Source organism: Heliangelus exortis, chromosome 24 (genome assembly GCF_036169615.1).
Source record: "Heliangelus exortis chromosome 24, bHelExo1.hap1, whole genome shotgun sequence".
NCBI classification, from domain to species: Eukaryota; Metazoa; Chordata; class Aves; order Apodiformes; family Trochilidae; genus Heliangelus; species Heliangelus exortis.
The window spans coordinates 593233-603495 of NC_092445.1; the positions used below are offsets into that span (position 1 = coordinate 593233).

Genomic DNA, 10263 nt, shown 5'->3' on the forward strand with positions numbered 1-10263 from the left:
CCCACGGAGGGGAAGGGGCTGCCCACGGGGAGGGATGCCCCACGGGGAGGATGCTTCTGCCTGCGTGAAGGGAAAGACTGCCCACGAGGGGGAAGGGGCTGCCCAAGGGGACGTGTGTGTCTGGCCACGGGGGGGAAGGGGCTGCCTCTGGGGGGAAGGGGCTCCCCGCGAAGAGGAGGGGGTTCCCACGGGGCAAAGGGACTGCCCACGGGGAGGGGGTGTCTGCTTGAGGGAGGGAAGGACTGCCCACGGAGGGGAGAGGACTGCCCACGGAGGGGAGAGGGCTGCCCACGGGGGAGGGGAGAAGCTGCCCCGGGGGTTTCTCCGCCGCCCCCACGCGTGCCCTCCCCGCGGGCTCCCCGCACGGGGCGGGCCGGGGCGGGGCGGCTCTGCCGGGGCTATAAAGCACCTGCGGGGCGGCCGCAGCTCCAGAGGCACCGCGCCGGCTGCAGCTCCAGCAGCACGCGGAGAAACAGCGGGAGAAAGGAGGCAAAACAGGAGCAGCAGAACCCCCCGAACCTTCCAACTCTCTCCAGCCCTCACCCCCTCCCAGACCCACCGCCATGCCCAGCCACCCCGCCGCTCTCCTGCTGTTGGCCTGCGCCCTCTGCGCCCTCCTGGGAGATGGTGAGCCCCCGGCTGGAGGGGGGGCTTGGGCTCCCTGGGGGTGGCTGCTCTGGAGGGGGGACCCCCGGCTGTGTCCCCGCGGCTGGGGCTGTGAGGCTGCGTGGGGTGCCCGGAGCTGCGGGGTGGGGGGCATTGCACGGGGGCTTCGCCGGGTGCCTCCCCCCTGCTCCGGGGGTGCTGGCTGGAGCTGCCAGAGTTATCCAAGTCCTGGATGAGCCTGCAGAAGGCTGCACCTCCCGTGTAACTAACTGCCCGCGTATCGATACCGCCGTAATCCTCTCCGGAGGTGTCATTGCAGAGGTGACACCCGAACGGGCACTTCAGCAATCAGCACCGAGCCTGCAACTCATCCCTTCCTCCTTCTGCTGCAGGTTTGGGCTCTCCTCCTCCTCCCCTGGGGTCCCGCCTGGCCGCAGCCGGTGCTGAGCACCCCAGGACCAAGCGCTGCTCCTGCAACAGCTGGATGGATAAGGAATGCATCTACTTCTGTCACCTGGATATCATCTGGGTCAACACCCCGGGGTGAGCATGGATGGAGCTTTACGGAGGGGGGCAGGTGAGGGGGGTGGCTCTGTCGATGAGTGAGTGACTGTGCTTCCTGTTCGAGGACGGGATTTAGGGTAGAGGAAGGTGAGAAAATACCCCACTGCTGCCGGGGCTTTTGCAGCACCTGCTCCGGAGAGCATTGCGAGTCCTTCCAATACCTAGAAAGGGACGATCTGTGCTCCTGCTCAGGAATTTCAGTACAATCCCGAGGGGAGGAGGGGGTTGAAAGCACAGGGCGCTACCTCCCCGTGGGTTCATCTTTCTCTGGGAGTCCTATCTCCGCAAGCCAAAAGCCAACAGCGAGATCCTGGAGCCGCGGGTCGGAAAGTTACTTTATTTACCGCTTGTGATGTGCAGCGGAGCCCGGGCTGCAGCGTTGGAAATGAGGCAGTGGTGGGCTGGCACTGCACTCCTGTGCCTGCCAAGTCCTGCCCTCAAGAATGCTAAAGCAGCTTTTCCCAGCAAGTTTCAGACCAATGGCCATCACACTGTAGGAAAACACATGTACTCAGGTGTGGTTATAATCAGGCTTGCTAACATGCAATTACAACTCTCTGCTTGCTCAGAGAAGAGCTGCAGTCACTGCCAATCCTAAACCCTCTGGGAGAGGAGATTGCAATCAAAAGATGGAGCGGGAATGTGCTAACAGCTCTGAGAGCATGCTGTGATCAGAAGAACCTGTTATGGCCCCAAGACATCTTGATTTGTACTATGTCCTGCGTGTTAAAACCCACGGGGAGGGGGGGGGGGGGGGGGAGGGAGAGGGGGGAGGGAAGGAAGAAAAGCCCTGGTATCTCTGTGCTGGAGAAACTGGGGCTGGTGCACTGGGGCAACCAGGCTCCTCCTGTGCTTTGCCACGCCAGCTCACCCAGCCCATGTGGCGACCCTTGCACGGGTGCCTGGGCTGCTGCAAGGAGTGAAAATTCCACTTGCAACCCAGCACATGCTGGCACGGCAATCTCCCTGGGAGGGGTGGGGTGGGGAAAACAGTAGGTGGGAGAGGAGCTGGAGTTTCAAGGCTTAGATATATCAGTGACCTTTTCACCTTATGCCTACAGATGAGTCTTTTATTATGCTGGCACTGGCTTGGCTGCCTCCCAGGACTGTGTTATAAACCTGATGGCCAATAAAAATTTGGTCCCAGAGCTGATTTATTTTGTTTTTAACAGACACACCGCTCCCTATGGCTTGGGAAGCCCGCCAAGGCGGCGCAAGAGATCGCTCAGCAGGTGCCAATGCTCACACTCCAAGGACAGCATCTGTGCCACCTTCTGCCAGGTGAAGCCTGGGTAAGTCACAGGGGTCCTGGTGATGTTCCCAGGGGCTGCTCAGCAGGGTTGGAAGCAGACAAATCTCAGGAGCTGGAGGAATTCTCCATCTTCCCTGGGGATGGTTGCCTGGTTCTTTGCAAACAACTGGAACTTGTCTAGTGGCTTTCAGAACCCTCCCAAGAGGCCCTGGCCAAGTGTCACTCAGGTGGTTGGTTGTACAATAGTCACTTTAGTGAGTGATCTGGAGCAATGTTACCTCCATCCCTTCTGCCACCAGGTGGGATGGAAGGAGCTGGGAGAAGGACAAGCAGAGGGTGTGAATCTTTGGGACACCAGTGTCTCCTGCATGGCTCAGGTTGGAGAGGCTGCAGGGGAGCAGGACTGCTGAGAGCTGGGACTGAGAAGTCTAATATCTTCTGTACCCCCTCTTTTTTATGGGGCATGTGGGCTCTGGGTTGTCTCCTTCAGCCAGCAGTGTAGGAGCCCTTACACTGCGGGGAAGTGGGAGCAAAGCCACTGCTGAGATCTGTCACTAATGTCATATCAAGGCACCAGTTAAAATCCCCAATGAGTAAATATGCCTGTGAAAAATGTGTGAGGGTAGAAGATGATAGAAGTAAAAGGGATCCTTAAATAGCTCTCAAATAGCTGCAATTAGCCCTTCAAATGTCTTTGTCACTGGTGACATCACCATTTCCCTTGGTACTGAGTGCTTCATGCATCTCCTCTTGCTCCTTAGGTACCTCCAGAGTCTGAAGCAGCCAATGAACTCTGGAGCATCAGTGGAGCCTCCACAGAGGCCTTCCCACCACAGCCTGCTGAGAGCTCTCAGGTGAGCATGGCACTTAAACCTGCTCTTGACTTCCCTCACAAGCACTTTGAAATCTGCAGTTCTGACCCTGGGCTGTAGTTGCCACTTGGACTTGACCTGATGGCCTCCTCCTGTCTCCCTTTAAATGAGGAGACTATTTCTGCACTCTGCAGGACTCAAGCAACAGCTGAGGGAACCAGGCTTGTTTGTGTCCTTCCAAAACTCGAGGAATATTAAATAAAATGTAATTCTTGATTGAGTGGGAAGTTCCTCTGATATGGGATGGACAAATGGATGATTTATGAGAAGAGGGAAGGGCATCATGTAGGACAATAATTGATTGTGAAACAGCTTTGGATCGGAGGAGAGAACTTTTCTCCCCTCGTGTCAGTGAGTTGTGGAACTCACTGATGGAAGAAACTGTGGAGTCCAGGAGTATAAATGAGCTAAAGGAAGTTGGTAAATAGAAGGAAATTTAGTCCATTGTGAGGCAATGGGAACAATTTCTGAAAGGCAGCTCTGGGGAAGCATCAATTGAGTCATGCCCTCCTTGAAGGGCTCTTGGAAGCCTCTGCTACTGTTGGGAAGGGGATATTGGGATGGATAGATCTCTGCTGTGGCTCAGTATGGCTGCAGCTACAAGTTACCCCTCTTCTTTTCCCTATTTTTCCACAAAAGACCCCTGGTGAGGACTAGCTAAATGCAATAATACGAGCTGCTGCTGAGTAGTAGGAAAATGGGCTGGAGCATGAACGTGGCCTCTTCTCTTTTGCAGGGGTCTGGCTGTCTCCAGTCTGCTGTTCAGCAAGCACCAGCACCGCTCGCAGAGGAGTGCCCAGCCAGTTCTGCCTTGGAAGAAGAACATCTGGAAGAAGAAGAGATAAGCAACAGGTGCATACCAAGTTCACCAGAAGAATTTGGAGTCCTGTGGGTGCCTCTGACTCAGCTGTTGGTAGCTAGAGCTGCAGGGAAGGCCACGAGTGGAGGGGGGAAGAAGTGGAAGTCTCCAGGCTCCTGTTGTGTAAACCAGTGCTGCCTGTGCACTCCAGAGACTGCTGTAAAGGGAAAACTCTCTATACAGTCTTAGATGTGTCGTGGAGCTGAATTGTGCCTTTTTGGATCAGCAAGGGTCTTGCTGGTAGAGTACCAGCTTAACTCTGCCCTGCAGCCCTAGGCAGAGGCTCAGCCCGTGCTGGGTGGGTGAAGTGCTCCCAAAGCAGTGGATCTGTGCTGGCCCTGGCAGCTCTGAGCCCCTCTCACCTCTGAGCATGGTTCCAGCTTAGCCCTACTTGGGTGGTTTGGGGATAAACTGCCTCCAGCAGGACCTACCCAATGAGCCCACCTTTGCAATTTTTTCTCTTATGTGTCAGACAGTGTGATGTGCATCTGAATGAGACTCCCATGGCAAAACAGCTCCTAGATTTTTATTAAAAACTAATCATATATATATATATATATATATATATATATATATATATGTATGTATATATATCTGGAAGCCTGAAAGCCAACTGAGTAGTCAGTGGTATTCTCTGGCTGAGACAGTCCTTGAAGGGCCATCCTTAAGTGACTCTTCTTTAGTTGGAGCACAGTTTGCTTGCACCAGAGCTCGCATCAAACCCAAGCGTGGTCCCTGCCCTTGGGCCATGGCAGCAGCAGGGAGGGGGGGGCTGAAGGGAGCTGGAATTCTGCAGGAGTCCCATGCACACAGCCCCCCACAGCCTGGCTCCCAGGCAGAGCTGAGCTGCTCATCCGGATGGGTTCAGTGCTGTGAAGGTCTCAGGAGATGAGATGCACCCTTGTAGAGTATTTCCAGCTCTTAACCTTATCTCCCAGTTTGCTTTCAGCTCTGCCCAAAGGGAGAGGCCAGGAGCAGGGAAGGTGGGTGGTGGGAAAATAGCATGCAAAGGCTTGCTTGCTGCTTGGCTTAGATCAGGTCTCTGAGTTGGACTTTATACAAGGAGTGGGCAGTACCGGGCCAGCACATCACTGCAGGAGGAGAAACGGGAGCAGAGGATGAGCTGGGGGCAGCCAAGTGGGATTGGTGTTGCAAAAAGGGTGGATGACTGGGAAGAGAGCAGAGCACTGTCTGCACAGCTGTAGGAGGATGGGTGGAAATCCCTGCCAGAGCCATGGCTGATCCCCCAGGCCTGGAGCAGCTCAGTGCTGCTGGCTCGGAAAAGGGAGGGAATAATTTGGAAAAAACACTGAGCCCAGGACCTAGAAACCAACCTTGTAGGCAAACATGATCTCAAGGCTCTGGAGCTGTAACACAAATGCACTTTTGTTTGCCTGGACAAATTGACTTCTATTAGAAATCGTGGCTGCAGCTGTCACCTGGTTCATGCAGATAAATAATTGCTCTCATGGAACCACTGTTGGGTCCCCCTTGCTGCCCAATCCAGTATTACACATGAGCATTTAAAAAAAAGCTACTTGAAGTTGGTGGTGGACCAAAATCTGTGGCTGTTGTAAGTGTAGTCCCATTGGACATAGAAAATACTGCTTTGATTTTTTTTTTTTTTTTTTTTTTTTTTTTTCTTGATGCCCTAGAGAGGGGAAAAATGAGACCAATTGATTGTATTGTGAATGAAAACCAGCAAATTAATCATTTGGTCCCTAAAGCTGCAGAGAAACTTTTCTGTATTTGACCTTCTGAAGGTTTGAGTCATTCTAAAAAAAAAAAAAAAAAATCCTGAAGGGGTTTGTTTCAGAGGAAACTTTGCACATGCTTTAATGTGAGACTAGTAATTTAAAATAAAACTACTGCTGTAAAGTACTATGTATATCTCCTTGTGTGTATAATGTCCCATCTTTGACTTACTGCACACATGCCATATGTAGCATCCTGAAATCTGTATATTTATTTAAATCTATTGATTTTTTTTTTTACAGTAATTTGCAAAATTTAATTTGTAATAAATAATGACAAAAGTCAACACCATTTTTCTTCCTTATTTGATGGCTTGGTGGTGGATGAAGTGAAAGGAACCCAGATGGCCAAATCACTGTGACGGTGAGTGGGGCAGCAAAGCTGGGTGAGAGTGGGGAGGATGTGGAGTGACCAGTCCTGGGCAAATCTCAGTTCAAAGTGAATCCATCCAGGTGACTTAAGTGCTCCTGATCTGGAAATAAAGTCCTTGTTCCCTTTTAGAAGCCTATGGGAACGAAGGTGTGAAACCATCCTCCCCCTCTTGTGCTTAGGACTGTGGATGCTGAGAACAGCTGGAATCCTTGTGCCAAGGGATCCTGTTTGTGTTTTCCCATGGACAAACCTTCACATTCACTTGGGCAAACTTTGGGCTGACTGGTGAGTTCTGCAGAAGGAAATACTGGAAGTCGAGATATCTGGATAACCTGTTTTAAAATACAACAGGCCAGACATCCAGAAGAGTCCTTTAGGGCCCTAATAAAAAAAAAAAAAAAATCTCAGAAGACTTCCTTGCTAGGATCTCAGATAAGGCCCCTCAGGTGTCCCACCCAGAGCTGAGGAGCATCCTGAGCCTGGCAGGAACCCCCTGGTGTTGCCTGGAACATCTGTGCCCAGCCCAGCCCTTTGGGCATACTTTTAATTACAGGAGCTTATTAGGTATCACCCAAGGAAGGAAGAGAAGGCAGATGCTGAAGAGCATCTAAATTAGGGTGAAAAGGGAGCTGAGAGGATGAGCTTTTTCTGAGGTTATTGAATTCAGTGATAAAGATGAGTTGCAGGGGGCTGAAGGAGGCATATTTTATAAATTCTCCCATGGTACAGGACAGAATAACAAAATTTTCTGAAAGAGGAAAAATCCAGGAAAGCAGGCAACTTCCAAGGGCAGTCCCAAGTGTAAGTGCTAAGGTTTCATCTAAAAGATGCAACTTTTGGACTGAGCAGTCCTTGTGATGTCAGCTTTTTTAGAAGATTCTCCAGACAGATTTTATAATTTTGCCCTGCTTTGGTTTGGATCGCCCTGTTTTGGTTTGGATCACCCTGCAGAAGAGCTGGGGCTCATGAAATAAGCCCAGTGGTGCAGCAGGAGGGGAAGGACACTGAGTACTGGGTGCAGAGTGATGCTTTGCCACGGGCCAGCAGCTGCTCCCTGTGTCTTTGGTTTCATCACCTCTGGGCTGATCTACAAGGTCAGTGGCTCCATGGGGGCTAAATATGGGCAGAAATGACTTCTATTGATTTTGGTTTCTCTCCTCAGGTGATAGCAGGAGTCTTGTGAGAGGGTGGAAGCTGAAGTTGCAAATTGAAATGGGTACAGGCAGATTAAGTAATCAAACAATTTAAAACTCCCCTCGTTAGCTGTGCTGGGTGATGCACATGGGCTCATGCCCCACCTTGGCATCACCCAGTACAGCTAACGAGTGGTGATTGATGAAGGGGAGGAAGGATGCTCAATTACAGAGAAACTGGAACTGGGAATTGTCATCCCTGCAGAGCATCTGGAGCAGCTGGGTGAGTGGTTGGTGTAGTCTGGAGGACAGGGTATGAGCAGGTTACTGAGCTGCTTTCCCTTGTGGATTAATGGGAAAACATCTAAAGTGCTGCATTCCAAAGGAAAAAAAGTATGAAGGCTGATCAGACAGACTTTCCCACACTCTGGGATCCTTGCCTGTGATGGGTTGGTTCTGGCAGAACACCTGGGAGATGTGACAGGCTGCTAGGGGCTGGGAAATCACCTTCCCTTCAGCATCTTCAGTTTTTATGACCCTAATAGCACATTATTTGCACTATCTGTTAACCAATTAAATAAGTCACCCTGATGGCTTTCTTTTTTTTTTTTTTTTTTTTTTTTTTCCTGGCAGTTTTCAATCCATGCCATGAACATCTCCAAGACTCCATTTCAGCAGCGAGACCATAACAGTTTTGACAAGATCTTAAATGTAGAATAACCCTCTCCCTGGAGATTTAATGGCAGACACGAGGTATGGCTCTGTGACTTTATTATTAAAACAGAATGATCACCCTCCAGCTCTTTTGGAGGGGGGGTCTGGGGGGTGGGGGAGGCAGCACACATGGAGCAATTAAGAAAAATGTCTTTGACCTTCAACAACTTAATCAGCTGCCAGTGTTCTTCCTAATAGTGTGCTAATGGTTAAGTTCTTTGGGATGCCATAAAAAGTGCTATAACTGGAGGCTACAATAAAGTGCTGATCAACCCATCAAGTGAGTCAATCCAAAAGTAATATCTGTCTTAGTAATGACTATAATAAAACCCATGCCAGAGCCAGGAGATGACGTGAATAAGAATGCTGCTTAATTATGCTGGGTTGCAATGCTGGGTGGATTTGCCACACTTCTGCAAACTTGCTCTTGGGTTACATTCCCATGCCTGCCTAGGAAAGCCAAACTATATCTGAGTGGCCAGTGCTCTAAGGACAAGTCCTAAGAGGTTTGGGCAAGTGACACCTCCATTCAAGCCAACCAGAGACTTGGTGCAGAAGAGGCTGTGGACTTTGGGCTGTTCCTGCTGGCAGAGAGCAGGGGGGCAGCATGACTGAGATTCCCTTTGTAAGAGGCTGGGAAGAGGAGAAAAGGTGTTTATAAATGTTCTGTATCCTGGAGTTAATGACAGCCTAATGTTTAATGCTGTGGTATTAAAAGTGGATGAAAATTCACTGGAGCACCCAACACAGCCCCATGGGATGCTCTTGATGGGAGAATGGCAGCTCTTTTCCTACAAAACAGAGCTGGTGTCTCAGGATCCCTTTGAGCACAAAGCTGCTCTCCAGGATGCAGAGAAGCAGGAACCTAAGTCACAAACCCAGCATGGAGCTGGTGGAAAACATGCTGCAGCCTTTCAAGGAATGGAGGAGAGAATTCCTCCCCCATTGGTAAAGAAAACAGGATGCAGGCCACATTCCTGCTCACATAGACAAGGCTCTCCACACCAGCACAAACACATTTTCTCAGTTCCAATTAAACCCTGGCTTTCTATCACCTTGCTGCTGATAAGGGCCTGATTAATGGAAGAATTGTCTTTTCAATTTTTTTATGGCTTTTTTTGTGGGGTTTTTTTTGTTTTTTTTTTTTAAATAAGTCCCTGGTGCTAATTGTTTTTTCCCTCTCCCATTTCTTGTTTCAAAGGCACTTTCGAGGAGGGCTGCTGATTGTGCTGGAAGCTGTATGGGAACACTTAGTCTCTTCCTGGTTTTGTTTTTGGGGGCTGCCACTGAGCTCCAGCAGACAAATCACCTCTGCAGATAACTGGCAAAATCCTGCCCTTGTGCCTCCCGATAAACAAGTGCAGATTCATACGTTTGTTCATGACACAGAAAGCAGCCAGAACAATGATTTGGTGACTTTTTGCCAGCCTTGTTTCCTCTGGAGCTCCAACTTCCCTCGTGAAGCCTCAGGTGCGTAGCAACAGCTCAGCAAAACAAAACCCAACCATTTCGAGCCCTTAGAAAAATATGATCCCAGCCTGCAGGGTGGGGCCCACCTTCCCCTCAGCACCCCGGGGCTGGGATCAGCACCAAACCTTCCCTTGAGCTGCCTGCATGCCAGGCTCATCAGCCAGCAGGGAAAGCTGCTGGAGTAGGAGGAGTGGGGGGTTCTGCTCTTGGGGGAGGGGGGATGATGTGCACAGGTGTCCCAAGCCCCCCGAAGTCTTAGTTTTAAAATGTGGTTTCTCTGGCTGTCAAAGCACCTTTGGTCCCTGCCCTCCCTGGGGTGATGTCAAGTGGGAATGGCTCCACCATCCTCTTTGTGGTCCAGCCCCTAAGATCCTGGAATCTCAGACTGGTTTGGATTGGAAGGGACCTTGAAGATCATCAATTCCAACCCCCCTGCCATGGGCAGGGACACCTCCCAGCAGCCCAGGATGCTCCAAGCCCCATCCAACCTGACCTTGCTTGGATGCTGAGTCCTGAGCAGACACCATCCAGTTCAGGGATGGACCTGCAGGAAAGCAGTTCTGAGGAGAAGGGTATGGAAGTCCTGATCAGTAGTAAAATATCCATGAGCCAGCAGTGTGTCCCTAGTGCCAAGAAAGCCAATGGAATCCTGGGATGCATTAGGAA

The 10263-nt window shown here is 50.8% G+C and overlaps 1 protein-coding gene across 4 annotated transcripts; it reads left to right on the forward strand.

The window, feature by feature from the left end:
* The first annotated feature begins 444 nt into the window (after window positions 1-444).
* Window positions 445-9548, forward strand: LOC139807157 (endothelin-2-like). Of its 4 annotated transcripts, XR_011730480.1 has the most exons (9): window positions 445-627; window positions 999-1149; window positions 2343-2462; window positions 3184-3276; window positions 4031-4146; window positions 6238-6271; window positions 6460-6565; window positions 8047-8166; window positions 9329-9548. XR_011730480.1 is itself a non-coding variant. In XM_071767746.1 (6 exons), exons 1-5 carry the CDS (start codon window positions 564-566, stop codon window positions 4137-4139), a joined length of 537 nt encoding a protein of 178 aa, XP_071623847.1. In that variant the 5' UTR covers window positions 445-563; the 3' UTR covers window positions 4140-4146; window positions 6151-6194. The 4 variants fall into 4 exon arrangements, 2 of the variants coding, with proteins under 2 accessions (XP_071623847.1, XP_071623846.1); XR_011730479.1 differs by having other exon boundaries at window positions 6238-6565; XM_071767746.1 differs by lacking the exons at window positions 6238-6271; window positions 6460-6565; window positions 8047-8166; window positions 9329-9548 and adding an exon at window positions 6151-6194.
* The last annotated feature ends 715 nt before the right edge of the window (window positions 9549-10263 follow it).

Coding starts and splice junctions, on each gene's coding strand:
- LOC139807157 (XM_071767745.1), top strand. CDS start 564: ATGCCCAGCCACCCCGCCGCTCTCCTGCTGTTGGCCTGCGCCCTCTGC. Junction 1,150..2,342: donor ATCTGGGTCAACACCCCGGG/GTGAGCATGGAT, acceptor TGTTTTTAACAG/ACACACCGCTCCCTATGGCT. Junction 2,463..3,183: donor TTCTGCCAGGTGAAGCCTGG/GTAAGTCACAGG, acceptor CTTGCTCCTTAG/GTACCTCCAGAGTCTGAAGC.